At 36.2% G+C, this 22636-nt stretch overlaps 2 protein-coding genes across 2 annotated transcripts in view; both read left to right on the top strand.

The window, feature by feature from the left end:
- The first annotated feature begins 2374 nt into the window (after positions 1 to 2374).
- On the top strand, positions 2375 to 19775 carry LOC142358702 (uncharacterized). The gene is made up of 2 exons (XM_075410228.1): positions 2375 to 2630; positions 19415 to 19775. The coding sequence occupies exons 1-2, from the start codon at positions 2442 to 2444 to the stop codon at positions 19529 to 19531; spliced, it is 306 nt and encodes a 101-aa protein (XP_075266343.1). The 5' UTR covers positions 2375 to 2441; the 3' UTR covers positions 19532 to 19775.
- A 99-nt stretch (positions 19776 to 19874) lies between these two features.
- Positions 19875 to 22636, top strand: part of LOC142358701 (NEDD8 ultimate buster 1-like) — a 32168-nt gene continuing 29406 nt past the window's right edge. Inside the window, exon 1 of the mRNA XM_075410227.1 lies at positions 19875 to 20844. Within this exon, the coding sequence (XP_075266342.1) occupies positions 19878 to 20844 (967 nt within the window). The 5' untranslated portion in view covers positions 19875 to 19877. The remainder of the gene's footprint in view (positions 20845 to 22636) is intronic.

The raw sequence follows: 22636 nt of genomic DNA, 5'->3' as shown, positions 1-22636 counted from the left end.
GTTGTTTTCTGTTTCCTCAATTGACACGATTCAAAATGACATAGACAGCTTATCCTCCTTGTCAATTTTAAACGAGTTGTACTTTCTTCCGGACAAGTGTAAGTTTATGTCTTTTAGTCAACGCTACTGCAATATTGAATTCTCTCTTTGAATGCATCGCGCTTGAAGCACGTGGATTTAATTGACACGATTCAAACTGTATTTTCTGCTGTCAAAAAAGCTTTTGATTCAGTTCCGCACGGGTCAATATTTCATAAATTATCACACAAATTACCTTAATTTGGTTTTGATCACAACCTCCTAATGCTCTCTCAATCATATCTCATTGGTTAAAAGCAAATTGTTGAAGTTGACGGATGTTTTCCAAGAGAAGAAGTGGTGACGTCATGATTTCCTCAAGTTAGCGTGCTGGGTCCAATTCTCTCTATCAAATTTAATAACGATGTTACAGACTCAGTACAACAATCTGAATATTTTCTTTTTTGCGTTAACTTTAAGTTGTTTTCTGTTTCCTCAATTGACACGATTCAAAATGATATAAACAGCTTATCCTCCTTGTCAATTTTAAACGAGTTGTACTTTCTTCCGGACAAGTGTAAGTTTATGTCTTTTAGTCAACGCTACTGCAATATTGAATTCTCTCTTTGAATGCGCCACGTGGATTTAATTGTAGTGTTGAGCATCATTATGATCATTTCATTGAGTTGTGTTAAGCATGTTGACCTCAGCATTGCAAAGGCTACAAAATTTTGTTTTAAATGTTGTCTGAGAGAAAACATTTATATAAGTTGATGGTGGCGTCTATTTTAGAGTACGGTTTACCTGCGTGGTTTCCTTCAATTTTGGCTTTGCAAACATTGGAAAGTTTCAACTCCGCTGTCTCAAATGGGTTCTGAATTTAAAAAAGACTTACCTTGATTGTTTGAAAGTCTTGTACATATTGCCGGTTTCTTTTCAGCTGATACAAACAGACCTTCTACTTTTATGGAAATTAGTAAATGGTTTTTATTGATTCCAATCTCAGTGGTACTTTTGTGTGCGACATTAAGAACTCTTCAGTTTGGAAATTTTGAAATTTCAAAAAACAAGAAATTTAGGACGGATGAACACTTTTTGAATCGTTTTCAACGAGCCGCAAATCATCTGCGATGAAGATTATCGACTGTGACATGTCTAAATGTCAGTTTACGTTTGCAGTTGCCCAGTTTTTACGCACTTGAACTGAATTCTTTGACCTGGAAAATATGTCCTTTTTATGTGAAATGCTGTTGCTCTTTTTGCAGGACTTGGTCTTAATTTAGTTAGCTTTTGATCTGTTTTGATCTGTTTAGAAAGTTGTTTTTAGCATTTTTTGTACGCTTTTTTCTTCCCTAACAAGGAGTTGAGTATTGTACTATTACTATTTCCACTTCTTAATTTTTTAAAGTGTTCTCGAGCACTTATCAATCATTTGATGTTGATAACAATGTATGGACTCAGAGATGTCAGTTTTGGAAACAACTTCGACTGATAAATATCCTTCCACTGCCGATGTTTATGCAACTAATCATTCTCTAGCTTCTGTCAAAGATGAACGAAGTCGAACTGCATTGAGCTGCCGGAAACTGCAAGAAAAAGGAAGGAAAAATGACATCTTTGTGCTCTATAAAAAACGTACCGAAAAAGCTCGAGGAGAGTTTGTCTTTAAAATTTGTCGACTTGTGAATAGAAGGGACAAATAAGTTGAATTTGAGAACGAAGCCGTACATAAATAGAATAATAGCGGTTGTGTGGCGTTTCGTTAACGAGGGTTACTCTGAAAGGAACTTCTGCACATGGCAACTGTTCTGTGATTGCCATCTCTTTAGAAATAAGTGGACAATATTTTAGAACTTGATGACTGGGTTCTAATAACCCTGCGACGGAAGTCGCGAAACCACTACAACAACAAATTATTCCTAATTTGAATACAATGGAGATAAAAAGGATACATTCAGATATTCGTGGTGGAGTTACTGCTTTTGCTTGTGTACTATTTTGTTTGTGTTCAACTATGGTGCAATATGTATGTATGTTTGTATGCATAAGTGGGAGCCTTGAATGTTAGCCGAAAAAAAATTAACCGAATGGAAAATGAGCCAAATACAAGGCCTTATTCTTATTTTGAATTATCCAATTAGATTTAAGAACGCTTGAAAGTTATTGCGAGAATTAACATGTTCGTTTCTTATGTTTGCTCAAAGTATTTAGTAATAATTTCTGATTTGGTGGCGGGGGGCTGGTAGTGGAAAAAAATCCAAATACGCTGGTGTAATGTTTCATAGTGGGAGCTCACTGTTCCGTCCATTGGGTAGATCATGGCCCCCTTTTTCCCTTTTATTGATATCAATACATTATTAATTACCGACCCCGCTTTTCAGGTTTGTTCTGCCTATTAACCGCTACTGTACGACATATCAGCTATGTCTGCTAATTCCATTCTCAACGATCACAGCCTGGTCATGTTTTCAAAAAGCACATGCCCCTACTGTATGAAAGCGAAAGATGCGCTAAACAAGGCAGGCGCCAAATACCACGTCGTTGAGTTGAATCAGATGGCGCAAGGAGATAAACTTCAAACCGAGATATCGAAGATGTCGGGTATTCGAACAGTTAGTAGTATTGAATTTTATTGAAGATGTAAGGCAATTAAGGGATTAATTTCGTGGGCGACGCTTTGAGTGCTAAAATCTGCATATAAACTGAAGGACCAGTTTCATTGAGTCCTGAATTGTCTCCAGATTATGCTCTTGGAAATAGGTCATAACTTTTCAGATCTTTTGAGCTAGGAACTTGAACACGTTATCAATTCCGTCGGTTCCAGAATTGTTCCACCTGCCATAGTTACCTGTTTCAGAAAAACACCCGTCGTTCCTAGCTTAGAAAAGCGCCTAGAAAAGCCAATCAGCAAAGTCTTAGTGCTAGAATTTAGAACTTAGTACTGAATTGTTACCCGATGACAACAAAAAGAAAACAAGTGCTTAACACAACGACTACAAGAAAGCTAACATTGATAGTGACTAGTCTCAATCAAAATGTTATTTTTCAGTGTCAGAAGCCTCTTAAATTTAGACAAAAGAAGGCTGCCCTCAAATGCACTAAATATAGCCAAATGTTTTGCTTCTGACCCCAATAAAAATTGGCGAAAACCAGTTACTAACTGTGCTCTCATTTCCAAAACTGTGCCGTATATGGAAAAGATCGTGACTCTCAAGCTCAATCTGTCAAGTATGGAAGTCTTCTTAAATGAGTTGAAGCTGCAACCGAACACGAATAGTTACATCAAAACTTGTCTCAAAACAGTTTTGTAACCATAAAAATCTCTGGCCAAAACCAACTCACTTCGTATGTCTTTACAACCCATCCAGTGACAATTAAACCAGTTCGCGTAACCTTCTGAAATGCTTACTGTGAAGAAAATGTTTTCTGCAAGGCTTACTGACATAATTTGTCATAATTTGTGCTGAGCTTATTGGGAGTACAATGAGTTCTAGTTATGAAACGGTATTCAAAATTCTGAAAAAAAATAATTGATTTGTTCAACTTTTGCCGCGGATGTCTGACAAAATGTCAACACAGTTTTCTCAAACCAGGTCACTAAACAAGGCAGGCGCCAAATACCACGTCAAATACCAATCTGCATATAAACTGAAGGACCAGTGTCATTGAGTCCTGAATTGTCTCCAGATTATGCTCTTGGAAATAGGTCTTAACTCTTCAGATCTTTTGAGCTAGGAACTTGAACACGTTATCAATTCCGTCGGTTCCAGAATTGTTCCACCTGCCATAGTTACCTGTTTTAGAAAAAGACCCGTCGTTCCTAGCTTAGAAAAGCGCCTAGAAAAGCCAATCAGCAAAGTCTTAGTGCTAGAATTTAGAACTTAGTACTGAATTGTTACCAGATGACAACAAAAAGAAAACAAGTGCTTAAAGGAACGCATGAATCTAGGTACGACAGCAAAAATATTCGCATACGGAATTTCGTGGTCGAAGTGAAACTAAATTGAAAATGGGTGAACAATGCTGAATTCAACGAATACAGCGATGAAGTTGCTGCAGAAAGCTGGACAATTGCATCAAAGCTGGGACAGCTCGCAATGCTTCTCTGCAACAATTTTGTGAACGACAATGAACGGGACTCCTTCATATAATGCCTTACCATCCAGAAGTTGAACGAATAGATTGAAGCTGAAACACAGGAGCTGATTTCAAAAAACTTAAACACAGGTACTCTGGAAGAGCTGATTATGCGCGAATTAACGAAAGAAATCTTAGAGAAGAGTGAATTAAATCCAAAAAAACTAGATGAAAGTCATAATCATTAAACATCTTTATAAAATTACAAAGATGTGGGAATATTGTGGCAATCATACAATCTTCAAAAAAGGTGACTTAAGGCTGGTCGAAAATTATCGACCAATATGTCTGCTTTTTAACGCGAATTAACGAAATAAATCTTAGAGAAGAGTGAATTAAATCCAACATGCCATACCACCAATAACAAAGTGTGCTAAGAATTATACGACTTCTTCGACTCTCGTATCGACACGACTGTCCGCGGCGAACAAGGCATTGGCAATAATTGCCCCACTATATCAACCATAACATGTCAAACCTTTTAGTAAATTGAAAACTCAGAAAAAGACTTTTTATGACAAACCCACAAGCTATCGAAAAACAGCTGTTATCAAGCTGCAGAACATAGTAACAGAAGCTACTGAACTACATAAATCACACTACCAGGATGAAGCGATGTCAACAAGAGACATAAATGTGATTTTTGAGCACCTGAAAAGCCTAAATAAATTTGCAAGCCCACCAAAAGCCTTAATTAAAAATGAACGGTCTGCATCGACCGTAGTGTAGAAATTGAACCTGCTGACCGAATATTTGCGATCTGTGTACTCACCCAAGTAATAATTCGAAGGAGAGGACATAAAACCCAAGAACCCAACGGTGACAAACTTTAACGTCTCCAGGAAACAAATTCACTGGATTCTTGTTGAGCTTGACGCCACAAAATTACGAGACGCCACAAAATTACGAGCTTGACGCCACAAAATTACGAGCCTGACGCCACAAAATTACGAGGCGTCTCTTAGAAAAGCACATGCCCCTACTGTATGAAAGCGAAAGATGCGCTAAACAAGGCAGGCGCCAAATACCATGTCGTTGAGTTGAATCAGATGGCGCAAGGAGATAAACTTCAAACCGAGATATCAAAGATGTCGGGTATTCGAACAGTTAGTAGTATTGAAAATTATTGAAGGTGTAAGGCAATTAAGGGATTAATTTCGTGGGCGACGCTTGGAGTGCTAAAATCTGCATATAAACTGAAGGACCAGTTTCATTGAGTCCTGAATTGTCTCTAGATTATGCTCTTGGAAGTAGGTCTTAACTTTTCAGATCTTTTGAGCTAGGAACTTGAACACGTTATCAATTCCGTCGGTTCCAGAATTGTTCCACCTGCCATAGTTACCTGTTTCAGAAAAACACCCGTCGTTCCTAGCTTAGAAAAGCGCCTAGAAAAGCCAACAGCAAAGTCTTACTGCTAGAATTTAGAACTTAGTACTGAATTGTTACCAGATGACAAAAAAAAGAAAACAAGTGCTTAAAGGAACGTATGAATCTAGGTACGACAGCAAAAATATTCGCATACGGAATTTCGTGGTCGAAGTGAAACTAAATTGAAAATGGGTGAACAATGCTGAAGTCAACGAATACAGCGATGAAGTTGCTGCAGAAAGCTGGACAATTGCATCAAAGCTGGGACAGCTCGCAATGCTTCTCTGCAACAATTTTGTGAACGACAATGAACGGGACTCCTTCATATAATGCCATACCATCCAGAAGTTGAACGAATAGATTGAGGCTGAAACACAGGAGCTGATTTCAAAAAAACTTAAACACAGGTGCTCTGGAAGAGCTGATTATGCGCGAATTAACGAAAGAAATCTTAGAGAAGAGTGAATTAAATCCAAAAAAACTAGATGAAAGTCATAAAAAAACGTCAAACATCTTTATAAAATTACAAAGATGTGGGAACATTGGGGCAATCATACGATCTTCAAAAAAGGTGACTTAAGGCTGGTCGAAAATTATCGACCAATATGTCTGCTTAATATCGACAGCAATGTTTTCGAGAAATGTGTATACGAGTTACATTTCACGCAGTTTCTGAAATTTCCAACGAAGCGCCAACATCGTTCCGTAGGAAAATGATTAGTATTCAAGAACATGCTGTCATTTTCTAAGAAGGTATACGAGCTAATTGATTAGAAAATGACAGACGACATAATCATCTTTTACCCAGTGTTCTCTAAAGCATTCGAAAAATTCCCTGAGAAGACTTCGACAAAATTTCAGCTAAACTTGGAGTTGGTGGCTGTCTTCTTGAAACCTGTACGATAATCTAAATGATAGGAGGCATTATGTAAGCAGACAATACCAGCTCAAAAATATTGGAAGTCAACGGTGTCCCTCAACGATCTTTTCGTTGTCCTCTTCTCCTTTCCATCTTCCTTAAACCATCTGCCAAACATTCAGTGAGCCCTTCTTATCTACGGACTAACTAAAGATGCTGGCAATAGTTAAGAGCTGAAGTGAAATCCTGGAGGGCATCAACTTGACACACGTATGGTCAACAGAAACAAGATCTAACACTTTCTGACCATGATCTGATCTTCGCCACTGAAGCAAAAGACTTGGATTGTAAGCGAAAACTTAAGCTGGGAAGCACACAATTAATAGACTCAAGAAGGCCAACAAGGTGCTCTACAGCATCTGAAAGAATCTGGCGTACAAATAGAAAACATTCATCAAACTAACATTGTTCAAATACCTTGTTTTCGCAGTACTGCTATACGGACTGAACTGCCTCAACCCCTCGAAAACAGTTTTAATAATCTAAGTTCTCAGCAAAAGGCTATCAAGTGAATCTCAAGACCACCAGGATCCTACAAGAGCCAATTAAGTTTGCATGTCCTGCCTCTTCCAATGCACCCTCAAATGAATAATCTATCGACTGTCCGAGATTGCGGGCGAGAAAAATGAGTACTTGCCAGAATTAAACGAACTGCGAGGACGAAAGACTGGTTTCTTTAAGCTGCACAGCCAGTCTCGATAAAACGAGGGAAGAATTGATCTTCAAAATTTGCAGAACAGCCAACAGAATTGAAAGGAAAGTAAGGTTCTTGAAGATCGAAGGCCTCGAAAAGTGAATATCGAAACTAATGTGGAAGTAGGTCGACGAAATGTTCAATGAATTGAATAGCTGCTGTGCTGTGATTGCCAGAATTGCGGAAATATCTGGACGATCTCTTAGGAAGGCTCAAGTGATAACATTTCATCGTCGACAGTCGAAAATCCACAACGACTACAAGAAAGCTAACATTGATAGTGACTAGTCTCAATCAAAATGTTATTTTTCAGTTTCAGAAGCCTCTTAAATTTAGACAAAAGAAGGCTGCCCTCAAATGCACTAAATACAGCCAAATGTTTTGCTTCTGACCCCAATTAAAATTGGCGAAAACCAGTTACTAACTGTGCTCTCATTTCCAAAACTATGCCGTATATGGAAAAGATCGTGACTCTCAAGCTCAATCTGTCAAGTATGGAAGTCTTCTTAAATGAGTTGAAGCTGCAACCGAACACGAATAGTTACATCAAAACTTGTCTCAAAACAGTTTTGTAACCATAAAAATCTCTGGCCAAAACCAACTCACTTCGTATGTCTTTACAACCCATCCAGTGACAATTAAACCAGTTCGCGTAACCTTCTGAAATGCTTACTGTGAAGAAAATGTTTTCTGCAAGGCTTACTGACATAATTTGTCATAATTTGTGCTGAGCTTATTGGGAGTACAATGAGTTCTAGTTATGAAACGGTATTCAAAATTCTGAAAAAAAATAATTGATTTGTTCAACTTTTGCCGCGGATGTCTGACAAAATGTTAACTCAGTTTTCTCAAACCAGGTCACTACAAACGCAGACAACTATACTAACAAATGTCATTGCGTTCTCTACTTTTTGAAATCGTTTGATAAAGTGCCGCACTTTGAACGAATACAAAAACTTGTAAATATTGTAGTAGGTGTATGCTTGCTCGAATTTTTAATTGACCACCTATCGAATAGGAAGTGGTTTCTGAGAGCGGACAACAACCGCGCAAGTACTCCTGAAGTCACCATGTTTCTCGTGCCTCTACTGTTTGTAATTTTATAAATGATTTACCAGAAATGCCTGCTTTTTCGTATCCTGACATCTTTGATGATCACTGAAAATCCTTGCTGCACAGAAAAAGAATTGGCAAGCCTAAGGTTGCTTAAATGCCATTGAGATGTCAATTGAAGGAGGCAAAACAGGGCTTGCTCTGGAAAAATCTTCAAAGCTATTGTTTAGAGGAAAAGGAAATAATTTCAAACTAATGGTAAGCGATTCGGAGGCATCGAAAACTTAAAAATATATTAGCATTTATTTATCAGATGACCTGATATGTAAAATGCAAATAGGAGCATTAAAAAAGCAAGTACGGTCCTATGCCTTCTGAAGTGAAACGTGTCAAACTTGCAAATCTCAAATACTTTAAGTATCGAGTATCGAATACTTTATAAATCTTAAATACCTGCTAACACAACAGATGCAGCTTTTAGAAATTTTTCAAAAAAATGATCGTGAAGTGTATAAACGTTGAAAAAGAAACAAAATATATCAATCATTTTAGACTACTGGGCATTCTACCTCTACCTAAAATTCTTCAGTTGAGTGATATATTAATTGAAAAAATTATCAACAGAAACATCCTACATAGAGGCTAAATTGAGACAAACGATGAAATAAAATTTTCGAGTTGAAGAATACTCAAACAGAAAAGGCTGGAAATGAATTAGTGTCTAAAATTTGCCGTCAAGTGAACAGGTGAAAAAATTATGTAAGCTTCTCCGAAATGATTGAACTAAAAAAACGAATTATCAATTTAATATGGAAACTCTTTTGCGATTGCTACAACTGCAAAAATAAATTGAAATTTTTAAAAAATTAACTACTCGGACGTCTCCTTAAGCAAAAACAACAGTTGCCGTTAATCCTCTATAACAACAACTGGAAAAGCTATTTGAGTCCAAGTTTGCCGAAACCCCACTCGGCGTAGTCCTGAGCAACGCACATGACCAATTATTTAGCTGCTGCCTCGATATCGGTCTCCGCGAGAAAAAACAATGGGCCTCTCTGAACCTCTTTAGGAGGCTCTGAATTCAAAACCTGGCAAACATTTTTTAATCAACAAGAGAAAAATGAGCAAACCTTTGACAGTGAAATCTTTGCATGCCTCTGGTCTAGCAAATTCAAAAGTACCCTAGATCGATTAGAATTGATACCTCCCCCACTTGTACCCCCGATTGTAAAATTCAAAAGTTAATCCGGCAAAACTGATCAACAGCGTTCTTTCAATGTTTACTACGAAAAAGTTGCCAACAAACATGCACTCGTATGAGACAATTAAACTTCCTACAGATAAGGAAAGAGAAATTAATGTTCTTGATTACCTGAAATTCAACAATTTAAATAAACCCTATAATATCAGGATTAAAATTTTCAAAATTTGTTATAAAACTAACTTCTTAAAAAAATGACGAAATTTCTCCTCTAAATGGAAAGTTAGTCAAATAATTCTCATATCTAACGAACGAAGCAAAGCGATTGTTGAATGCTCGAGACTGATAAGTCATCTGTTGTATCCCGAATGTATTGGAAAAATTAAGAAAAACTAATCTTCGAAAAAATAGATCGGCAACCATCTAGCTTGTTATTTCTAGATTCCTTATACAACAAATTTTATGAGGTATTAATCGAAAAAATTAGCGTTGACTATACTGACTTCGCTAAAGATTTAGAAGTTCTTCCTTTTCTGATTTAGTATTGGGATTGGAGTTATTCCTTATACAACAAATTTGATGAGGTATTAATCGAAAAAATTAGCGTTGACTATACTGACTTCGCTAAAGATTTAGAAGTTCTTCCTTTTCTGATTTAGTATTGGGATTGGAGTTATTCCTTATACAACAAATTTGATGAGGTATTAATCGAAAAAATTAGCGTTGACTATACTGACTTCGCTAAAGATTTAGAAGTTCTTCCTTTTCTGATTTAGTATTGGGATTGGAGTTATTCCTTATACAACAAATTTGATGAGGTATTAATCGAAAAAATTAGCGTTGACTATACTGACTTCGCTAAAGATTTAGAAGTTCTTCCTTTTCTGATTTATTATTGGGATTGGAGTTATTCCTTATACAACAAATTTGATGAGGTATTAATCGAAAAAATTAGCGTTGACTATACTGACTTCGCTAAAGATTTAGAAGTTCTTCCTTTTCTGATTTAGTATTGGGATTGGAGTTATTCCTTATACAACAAATTTGATGAGGTATTAATCGAAAAAATTAGCGTTGACTATACTGACTTCGCTAAAGATTTAGAAGTTCTTCCTTTTCTGATTTAGTATTGGGATTGGAGTTATTCCTTATACAACAAATTTGATGAGGTATTAATCGAAAAAATTAGCGTTGACTATACTGACTTCGCTAAAGATTTAGAAGTTCTTCCTTTTCTGATTTAGTATTGGGATTGGAGTTATTCCTTATACAACAAATTTGATGAGGTATTAATCGAAAAAATTAGCGTTGACTATACTGACTTCGCTAAAGATTTAGAAGTTCTTCCTTTTCTGATTTAGTATTGGGATTGGAGTTATTCCTTATACAACAAATTTGATGAGGTATTAATCGAAAAAATTAGCGTTGACTATACTGACTTCGCTAAAGATTTAGAAGTTCTTCCTTTTCTGATTTATTATTGGGATTGGAGTTATTCCTTATACAACAAATTTGATGAGGTATTAATCGAAAAAATTAGCGTTGACTATACTGACTTCGCTAAAGATTTAGAAGTTCTTCCTTTTCTGATTTATTATTGGGATTGGAGTTATTCCTTATACAACAAATTTGATGAGGTATTAATCGAAAAAATTAGCGTTGACTATACTGACTTCGCTAAAGATTTAGAAGTTCTTCCTTTTCTGATTTAGTATTGGGATTGGAGTTATTCCTTATACAACAAATTTGATGAGGTATTAATCGAAGAAATTAGCGTTGACTATACTGACTTCGCTAAAGATTTAGAAGTTCTTCCTTTTCTGATTTAGTATTGGGATTGGAGTTATTCCTTATACAACAAATTTGATGAGGTATTAATCGAAAAAATTAGCGTTGACTATACTGACTTCGCTAAAGATTTAGAAGTTCTTCCTTTTCTGATTTAGTATTGGGATTGGAGTTATTCCTTATACAACAAATTTGATGAGGTATTAATCGAAAAAATTAGCGTTGACTATACTGACTTCGCTAAAGATTTAGAAGTTCTTCCTTTTCTGATTTAGTATTGGGATTGGAGTTATTCCTTATACAACAAATTTGATGAGGTATTAATCGAAAAAATTAGCGTTGACTATACTGACTTCGCTAAAGATTTAGAAGTTCTTCCTTTTCTGATTTAGTATTGGGATTGGAGTTATTCCTTATACAACAAATTTGATGAGGTATTAATCGAAAAAATTAGCGTTGACTATACTGACTTCGCTAAAGATTTAGAAGTTCTTCCTTTTCTGATTTAGTATTGGGATTGGAGTTATTCCTTATACAACAAATTTGATGAGGTATTAATCGAAAAAATTAGCGTTGACTATACTGACTTCGCTAAAGATTTAGAAGTTCTTCCTTTTCTGATTTAGTATTGGGATTGGAGTTATTCCTTATACAACAAATTTGATGAGGTATTAATCGAAAAAATTAGCGTTGACTATACTGACTTCGCTAAAGATTTAGAAGTTCTTCCTTTTCTGATTTAGTATTGGGATTGGAGTTATTCCTTATACAACAAATTTGATGAGGTATTAATCGAAAAAATTAGCGTTGACTATACTGACTTCGCTAAAGATTTAGAAGTTCTTCCTTTTCTGATTTAGTATTGGGATTGGAGTTATTCCTTATACAACAAATTTGATGAGGTATTAATCGAAAAAATTAGCGTTGACTATACTGACTTCGCTAAAGATTTAGAAGTTCTTCCTTTTCTGATTTAGTATTGGGATTGGAGTTATTCCTTATACAACAAATTTGATGAGGTATTAATCGAAAAAATTAGCGTTGACTATACTGACTTCGCTAAAGATTTAGAAGTTCTTCCTTTTCTGATTTATTATTGGGATTGGAGTTATGGGTAGAAGCGATGGGTTTGCTTATGATTATAAATTTGTTGCTTTAGATCAAGCATCACTACGTAAAGGTGCAGACGACATTCAAATTTGATACTTTCAAAGCGGATTCGATTTGAGCACAAATAAGTGTAGGTTATTGAACATTAGACGTATTGCTCGATGGCTTGGATGCCAAAGCGGAAATTATGTCAATGGTGGTGTAGAAGGTAGAAATTTTGGGAACAAAATGGATTATAGGATCTTCCCTGATAAATTATAAACAACGCCTTATTAATCTAAAGCTTTTGCCACTATGTCACTATATCGAAATGCAAAACCCCCTTCTCTTCCTTACCATTTCGTAACGAATGACCTCCCGAAAAAGATTTAAAAAATAATTAAGACGAAAGGACAAAACAACAGGGGTGATTCGCGCAACCGCTTGTTAAAAGCTGACGAAGTTTCCTTCCACTGAACTCGACAGGTATTAAGCTTCAGGAAATGAAGTTGTGAAAAGTTTGTTGTTAAACTCATCAAACTGACTATTATGAAAGCTTGATTGCACTTTTTTTTACCACACATTTCAGTCTAGCAGATAATTGCTCATGGCGTATTATTTGCAAATGTGGCAATTTCACGAACTAGAATGCAACCTAAATCCTCGACTACGACTGCTATTAATTGTGCAAACATTAGAACATTAACTTTATGGCGTGAAAAACAGTTTTTAACAACTTCGATGACTCAAGAGAAGTGGTTCTTTCATACTATCGAATTCAGGAAGCTAAAATTGAGGTTGAAAAAACAATTCTTTAATCGGACAAATTTCGATCGGTTTACGAGTTGCAAGAGTTTTTTGAACGGGTCTTATCCGATTCTCTGTCTACATGAAGTTTTGGGCAGTTTGAGTTTGTCAGAAGTTTGAAAACAAAGAGGGGTTTAGAATCATATGCCATTTTTCATTTTTTTTGGGGGGGGGGTGTTCTTGACCGATTCTTGTCGGTTTTTTTTGGTTTCATGTATTCATATTTAGAAACAAATTTAGTTTATCAAGATGCTTTAGTTCATCAATTTTCTACATTAAATACACTTGGGTCTCAAGTCCTTTAGTTATTTTTAACTTCAATTTTTGTGTCTATTTGTCCTGGCCTTGATTCATATGAAAGGATGTGATCAGCGCCTTTGAAGAAGGTTGTTTTTTGGTGTCAAGTAATCTGGAGAATTTTAAAGTTAATAGCAGTCTATCAAAAATATCATTTTTAAATGTTTGTTTATTTTTGCGCTTCTTTTTTGAAATCAGATATTAATATTTTTGCAAACTTTTGTATTTGATGAATAATTCTACATGTCAATAAGCCATTTATCCTGTGTATTCTCACTTGAATCCTTCGTCTTACTGAATAACGGCAGTGTTTACTCTTTTTTATTTTCACAATGGTTTTTGTAGCCTAAAACGATATAAGGCGACCATAAGCTTGAGCTAAATGACTGCAGTGTGTCATTTCAAAAGCGTTTCGAGTTTTTTCAGTTAAATTAGTCAATTTTTCTTAAAATTTTCTGTTCATAAAACAGTGATCCCCATGAACAATTCGCGTTTGATTTTAGATTTAAAATTTCCGTTCTGAGTATTGAGACGTGTTTCACTTGTTTCCCAGTTTTGTCGCATATACTGATTCAAGGATAATCAACAGTGTGAGGTTAAACAGATAGAATTATGCTATTTCCTTTTTCTAGCTGCTGAGGCAAAAGCTAAATTGACACCGAGTATAGTTTGGAGTGTTGTTGTGTTTGTCGTTAATGGTTTGATAGCGCAGAAACAATAAACGGATTTAAAAGCGGGTGGATTCTAAGAATAGTTTGTAATGGTTGTTCGCATGAAAGGTGAAAGCTGCTTTTTAATCATACGTTGTGTGGCAATTTCATTTCTAATTTTACTACGGTTTCTCTTTTTGAGATCCAAATAATTTGGGGCAAGTATTTGGCAAAATTGGATTAAAAGTTTCCTCTGGTCGTTTTGAAACGAAAACTGCTACGACATACTAGCAGAGCAAGGATAGTAATTTTTGCTCACACTGCTTTTTGGAAGTGAGCAGACTAGGTGTAAAAATCTTTGGCTGAGCGGGCAAAAATTTTCATGACGTATATGCAGCCCAATTTGTGTTTTTCACGCTGTTTCAACGAGTGTTCTCGACGAGTTTCAACTATGGGCTAAGTTTCTGTTATGTGTAGGTTACCTGACTGATTGAAGTCACTCAGAACTTCTGGCGTTTATCTGAAACCTTGTAGTGGCTGGAGACTTGAAGCCAGAATTTCAAAGTGACATCTGTAAAGCCGTCTAACCTGACTGAAAACGCGCAACTTGAACGTTTTAAAATGACAAAATTTTGTTATTGTATACCCAGCACCTTTGTGTTTTTAACCTTTTCAAATTGACTATAATACGCGCCTTATAAGTTTTAAATTTGTTGTTCAAGCTGGAAATGAAAGTTGATCAAACGAATGTGAACAAAAACGTACATTTGTTAGTCGTATATCCTGAACAGTGTTTTAACAATTCAAAGAATTTGAATTGTATTGGGGCGTTGTCTTTTTACAATTCACGCCGCAAAACCAGTCGCTTTTTCGGAGTGACCAAAATCACTATTCCAATTAGACTTCAAAAATCATGAAAATATGTGAACAGATCTTTTAAAAAATAGCAGGACCAGTCCTGACTTACAATTCAAAGAATTTTCTTAAACAAAAAACATTTCTAAAATTATCAGATAAAAAAAGAAAAACAGAAAATTTCAAAATGCCGCTAGCGAGAACAAAAAAAACCACAAGCGAGAAATGCAATTTTGATTCTAACAAAATACTAGGCCTTTAAAGTGGTATTGTAGGTCGATTGCCAGGACACTTCTACGTCATATGCAAACTTCTCTCATTCAACGGCTTTCCATTTCCGATAGGTCGAACTGGGCTGCTTGATAACACTTAATTTCTCGATAGAGAATGACACTAGGCGGTGGTCAGACCTTAGTACTATCTCAGTGGTGATCGATTCAAGATGTAAGGATGGCGATAAGAAAACTTGATCTAGTATAGTGCCACTAGTGTAGTGCGTTGATTCGAACACGTTGCATTGTAGAGACAATGAATGCATGATAAGTAAAAAGTCACGGACGTTCGTAATGCTAGCTCAATTGAAGTGAATGTTAAAGTCGCCCAAATAAACCACTTTATCATATGCGTTCCGGAAACTTAGTATGTTTTCAACAAGTTCGTCAGTAAAAGACATAATGCTCGATGATGGTGGTCTATAAACAATAACGAAAAGATACTTTATCTCATCAACTTTCAGTTCAACAAACAGAAATTCGGTTTTGCGAGAGCATGCGCTCAGCAGGACTCGCGACTTATTGCCGGCTGCAAAAACAAGAGCTAGACCTCCACCCTCGCCTCCAGTACGAGGACAACTAATACAATGGTAGTCCGTATTATTGTTGAAGCATTGGGTAAGTGACATCGTCCCATCCCGATCGTCCTTCAGCTGTCTCAACGATCGCCAATACGTTCAATTCTAGTGATAGGAAGGGAGCACAAATCAAATTTGTTGTTTTGTTTCGAATGGATCGAGCATTTAGTAATCCGATTTTGATAATTCCGTGGGGACTTTGGTTCGTGTGTAGTCAATCAGATGGATTTGATGAAATGTTCAATAGGCTCCGAAGCCATGTTCAGGCTGCATCACTCAATCGAAGTCTTCCTATGAGAATACCACTAGACGAACTATTTGCGTGTTCGACAGTGGTAATGTCTGTGTCCTTGAAAATTGCATGGAACGGTTTATATCTGGCCTCTGGTTTTGAAACCTCGCGTATATGCAGTAGGTTCACGTTTATCGTGGATCAGTGTCTTTGAATATCCTGATTAGGGGTTTCTGGAGATGCCATTCCGATTTATAGATGTCTCCTAGGAGCTTTTTCTGCTTTCTCGTGGGATAGCGCTGAAACCCTGATGGTTTGAGTTTTCTCCTACTGCAATGATTGGAGCCGGCTTGAATTTCGATACCGCTTGATTTAGTTGAATGAAATTTGTCTCATAGCTAATGAGTCAGTTTAAAATTAATAATGAGAGCCACTTGGAAAAAAATTAGCCAGATACTGCAAAAAAGGAGAGATTTTCGCATTGAAATCAAAATAGCTGAAAATTACTTCATTGTTTATGACTCAATGCAAAATATATTTGTTTGATAGCTCATTTTAGCTCAATGATAGCGGAAAACAGTCAAAATTATGAACTGCAAAATTCCAGAATTGCCTCCAGTACACGCTGAATGGCCCATGGTTGTTATTCCAGAATGGCCTCCAATACACGCTGATTTCAAAAAATGATCTCTAAAATTACCTCTACTCTTTTAGACCACATAGAAATCAGAGAAAATTTTGGAAGGTCTTTTCATCAATTGGATATACTCTATATAATAATCGCTTTCGATGAATGTGGACAAACTTTGGGCAAAAAAGTCTTGCCTTTGAAGAAACTGAACTCTATTTCAGCAAACAGAATAAGAGAGTCAGAAGAAACAATTCAGTAATAATCTTTCATATCTAAAACTTACATCAATACCATTCGGGTAATTAATTATTAAATTTTGCCACAAAAAATAATTTATGATTGTAACATTGAAAATCAGCCGATTGTTCACAAAAATTTGCCGTAATAACTCCTCGAAGAAATTTCACGTTTATCCTGGATCAGTGTTTTTGAATATCCTGATTAGGGGTTTCTGGAGATGCCATTCCGATTTATAGATGTCTCCTAGGAGCATTTTTTGCTTTTGGTGGGATAGTGCTGAAACCCTGATGGTTTGAGTGTTCTCCTACTGCAATGATTGGAGCCGGCTTGAATTTCGATACCGCTTCTTCAGCAGTTTCAGCTTTGCGCTTCTTGCTGCGGTTTGAATCGACCGAGAAAACGCTAGTGCTGCTGTTTTTTCGCTCAGAGGTAATTTTCCAGCGTAGAATGTCCGCGAAATAGGATAGGTTGGTGGAACATGTATGGTTGTTCTCATTTTCCTTTAAAGCAGGAGAATCCTCAATAGGAGGAACACCTTGCTGTGCCCGAACGAATGTGGTAAGTTTACCTTCTACTTGATTTCCGTGACTTCGGTAACTAAAAATTTCTGAATTTCTTCGATATTGGAAATCCGTCCCGAAACTTCCGATGGAACCCGAGTTCCGAGTATGCAGCTATCACATTTCCAAAGTAAGCTTTCGTTCTTCACTATTTTCAGATCCAAAGAGGGATAAATGCAAGTCAAATGAGCCCACACTTTGCAACAGATGCAGCTGAGCTCCAGTAGTGTCACTGCTTGTGCACACGAAGGGCGCTGGGTTGTTTCTCTCAGGGGTCAATTATTCGACTCCAATATTAAAATCTATTGAATTTGTATATAATAAAAGTTTATATGAGTTTATAATATTACTATTTGTACTTAAAATAAGTGGCAAAAGTACTGAACCATTTGAAGCAATGACTGGTGGATATTTTAATGGCAATTGAAATTCGATTGTTTCGACAGATAGAAAAAAACTTCTCAAGATAATCGAGAAAAAACATCTGAACTTGAGGTTTGCCGAAAAACATTTGATTTAGTTGTATGAAATTTGTCTGATAGCTAATGAGTCAGTTTAAAATTAATAATGAGAGCCACTTTGAAAAAAATTAGCCAGATACTGCAAAAAAGGAGAGATTTTCGCATTGAAATCAAAATAGCTGAAAATTACTTCATTGTTTATGAGTCAATGCAAAATTTATTTGTTTGATAGCTCATTTTAGCTCAAGGATAGCGGAAAACAGTCAAAGTTATGAACTGCAAAATTCCAGAATGGCCTCCAATACACGCTGAATGGCCCATGGTTGTTATTCCAGAATGGCCTCCAATACACGCTGATTTCAAAAAAGGATCTCCAAAATTACCTCTGCTCTTTTAGACCACATAGAAATCATAAGAGAATTCTTTTGGAAGGTCTTTTCATCAATTTGATATACTCTATATAATAATCGCTTTCGATGAATTTGGACAAACTTTGGGCAAAAAAAGTCTGGCCTTTGAAGAAACTTAACTCTATTTCAGCAAACAGAATAAGAGAGTCAGAAGAAACAATTCAGTAATAATCTGTCATATCTAAAACTTACATCAATACCATTCTGGTAATTAATTATTAAATTTTGCCACAAAAATAAATTATGATTGTAACATTGAAAATCAGCCGATTGTTCACAAAAATTTGCCTTAATAACTCCTCGAAGAAATGCTGATTTTTTTTTAGCAAATATAAACGCAAATGCTTTTCACCGCAACACTTTCTTCGGGAGAAAAAGCTGCAGGTGCGTTGAAAATACAATTTTTTACGACGAAAACGACGATTTTCTCAAATTTTAAAGCTGGACAACTCGTAGAAGTCAATATTCAAAAACCCCCAATTAAATATTTCTATATTCGACAAGCTTTCTGATGGTACCACTCATGTCGTTCTACGTTAAGGATATCGTTAAGTATTCCAAAATAGACTGAACAAAAAAACCAGTTGAGTATATCGTTCATCCCCCCATTATTCGGGTAGGCATTTGGATCAGTCAGAGTTATTTTTCACACTCGGCAAAATAATTGTGAGGGTGGAAGATGATTCCATAAAACAAAAGTTTAATTTAATTGCACTAATACCCTATATATTGGATCGTCTGGTTTTAAAAATTGAATGATCAGCTGATTGTGCTGACTAATTAAAGTGTTATTTATGTAGAAGACAAAAATGTTCGGTTAATTTTGGTTGCAAAATTTGTGCTGTTAGAGTTGAAAGGGAACTTCAATATAAAACATGATCTAATCTTAATGTCGCAATAGTCTTAGAAATCAGAACTGTTAAAGGTTTGGCTATCCCAATCGTCTATCTGACGCAGATATCAATGATTTAAGTTTTAGTTCGATCACAGTAATAGCAAACCTAGATAATTTCAGAAAGCAAGCTGTTACTTTGTACAATTATCAATGAGAAAAAACTTTTTGATTTCGGTGAAGTTAAGTATTGTGTGAAGAATTATTTTGCATGGATTCTCTACAAATGACGTTAAGGTTCATTGTTATGAATGATTTACAGGTACCGCAAGTGTTCCTGGAGGGCAAATTTGTCGGAGATTCCGGTCAGATCCGAGATAAATTGGCAAAAGGTGACTTTGTGAAGGAACTGAATGAGAAAGGCCTGATCAAAAGTTAACTTGGGAGAGTTCTTACAAATCTTTTCTATCACAAATACTGCATTCTTTGGATAACACTCCTTTCTAGTGTCTTACAGCTTCAACAGTGCCAGAACATTTTCTTTCAAAGATGGTGACTGAACTGATTGATATTCATTAGCAGGAATTATAAATAGATTGTGTAATTAGTCCTAAATTTTGTGACTATCAGGTAGACTTTTCATGACAATCATAATAACTAGTAGTCACAATACAAATATTGATTTGCTTTCCCTCTGTTAGAATTAGTACAGAACAATAGCTCAATTGCGGTCTCGTTTTCAGGCAGAAATGCCGCGATAAATAAACCGGGTTGTGAATTGTATTATGGCAAATGTGAACATAGATCAAATTGTTCGCGATTACATGCGAATCCATGCCATAAAAATATGGGAATGGAGTGAACAAATACCGGACGAGTTGGTTGACAAAATCTATCATTGTGCAACAATCAACTGTTCTAAAGATCAAGTTAGATCTGCAATCCGCAAATTCCAATGTGACGTTAGATCGCGTCTGCAGCCAAAAAGGACGTCCGACGAGGTGACTGAAAACTTTCTCCAATTTTCTGTAAAACTTCTGTGCTGCCCGAAAACAGATGTCGCAACAGGCACCCCGAAACGGCTTAATATCAAAATAGAGCGCCAAGCTACAGCACACGATTTGAAGTTGCTGGTGCTATCTGAAATTAACATATCCAATGAACAGAGTAACTATTATGACGCTAAAATAATTTTCAAAGGCCATATCATAAAAAGCTCCGATGAACTGCAAAACTATCCTCTATCAGTGAATTCCCTTGTATTGGTTTTTCTGTCTCGATTAGAAAAGGACCACAATGATAACTTCCATGTTGTGCGAAGTGAGACGTCTTCTATTCGCGACGCTGCTGGAATTCTAAGTGCCAGAAACACTGGCACTCGTTCAACCGAGGAGTTCAAACTCGAAATCCATGACCAGAATGGGAAGCCAGTGAAAATGGCAAGAGCGGAACGTAAAATGCTCACTGTAGCTTTGACTTTAGTAGAACGAGGTAAAAAGATGATGAAGAAAAATCAGTTCTCAGACGCCTTATTCACATTTCTAGAAGCGGATGAAGAATTTAAACAGTGCCAAAGTTCTCTGCTAAATTTAGTAGACAACTATGCGTTATTGCAAATGGATATTGTGTGGTGCTATTTACGGTTGGAGAACTTGGACCAGCTGCCAGATGCAGTTACTCGTTTGCAAATGTGCTCTGAGAAGCTAAGTCAGACGATGGGGCCAAATTTGATGCGGGTTGAGCTCTTGAAAGGTAAGTTTACTTTGCAATATTAATTGCTCTCAAACGAATTCTAACAACGAAATTATAATTCAAAGTATATTAATACGATATAAATATAGCAATTATATTTGTCCTGTGTCTTTTTATAGCTGCGAAGCTGTAAGCTGAGCGTAGCTATATTGCGGTGCTCTTGGTTTTTTTTGTTTCGTCGTCTGACGCTTCATTTTCGTTTTACATTTGTTCTAGAACATTCTGTCTCGTCACTGCTTAAATGGCTTTTTCGCGCTTGATTTCACGCTTTCTGCGTGACCTAAATTGCGGTTATTCAGAAACAGAATCTGTTCCTAAAACAAATTTGATTGTAAGAAAACAGATTGTATGGTCCGACAGCCGAGTGGATAAGGCGACTGGCTGTTAATCCGGAGATCGCCGGTTCGAGACGCGACAGGGAAACTTTTTTGCACCCAAAAACAACCTCCTTTGAAATAAACCTGTAAGTTTTATAGGCGGCGGCGATAACTATTATCAACTCACTTCTGTATCTTTTTCCATCTGTATTTTACGGCACGCAAGTCTATTTCGCAGCTATTCCGGCAATCTGCCGGCTATGTTTTTAATGATTTTTTTTTGCTTTGTAGGAATGGAAAGTTAAAACTTAAGCGTTTTTCGGAAAAGAACCAAATTAATACTGACCTTGAATTATTCCCAACACAAAAGCGAATTCTAAATTTGAAATTGTACAAAGATAATAATGGTGAAGAAATTTAAACTGATGAGAATGGTTGAACAAGTAAATATTGACTCTGATAAAGATTATATCATAGATTGAACACCAAAATTCTCACCCACGTAATATTGGGTTAGAAACCCAAATTAGGGGCCTAGGTTATCAAAGTCATGAATGATCTTCTGAAAACTTTTCCCAAAAAGGTGTTTCTCACACAAAGATTCGGAACATTTGGTAAAAATAGGACTAAACTATCATAACCAAACATAGATAAGCAGTATATATACGGCTCACTTTTAGCCAATTTTTGTAACCAAAATCAGTCTGAAAATAATTATATTGTCATGATAATCCGAATTGCGGAGTAAATTTTATTAGACGAGTGAGTTAACAGATCTCTGTCGTGGTACTGAAAATTGTAATAATTGTTTGAACTAGTATACTGTGGTAACTATACTTTTCGTTAAATTAACTTAGCAAATTTTCAACTACTTTCTCTTTTTAGACCTTTTCTTATAACTTAGTAGAGCTTAAACTGTTATCTAGTAGGTATTTGGTAAACTCTTCGATACACTGGCACTCATAGGCATTGTAACTAGATGCTCTGAAGGAACCATAGCCTGTAACAATTAGGACTGGGTAAGACTTAATCGTTTCTTTCGGTTCTCTGTTAATCAACAGCGTAATTGTACAACTTTAGTAACGTCACAATAGATCTCTAAGGATCTGAAATCATACTCAATCTAGCTTCAATTTATTGGATTTAAGTTAGTTTGGTGACTAGAAAAGTAGTGATCAACCAATCAATAATTAGGTTAAGTTAGGTTAACGAACTGGAGGACAGCATCGAATCCTGGACAACATCAAGACGATTGATTTCTGAGAGTTTTAATCGGCCAAGCTCCTTCTAGGAGACCGCATAGTGAAGCCACTCTCAGGGTAGGCCTGCCTGCTCGTAGAAGACTTGGCAAGTTAAATTAACCCATGTAGTATGGAATGGTGAACCAAGTAGACAATTAAAAAGGTCTGCAGTAACCTGAAGTACCTGATGGGCAATGTCTTAACGTTCTATCAAGTTGGTTAATACTCGTCTGG

Source organism: Convolutriloba macropyga, chromosome 2 (assembly GCF_964194025.1).
Source record: "Convolutriloba macropyga chromosome 2, txConMacr16.3, whole genome shotgun sequence".
NCBI lineage: Eukaryota > Metazoa > Xenacoelomorpha > Acoela > Convolutidae > Convolutriloba > Convolutriloba macropyga.
This window is presented reverse-complemented; position numbering and strand designations above follow the sequence as displayed.

Bases quoted from the DNA above. Each gene is read 5' to 3' on its own strand.
- LOC142358702 (XM_075410228.1), top strand. From the start codon at position 2,442: ATGTCTGCTAATTCCATTCTCAACGATCACAGCCTGGTCATGTTTTCA. The intron at 2,631-19,414 runs GTTAGTAGTATT...AATGATTTACAG, and splicing joins AGATGTCGGGTATTCGAACA to GTACCGCAAGTGTTCCTGGA.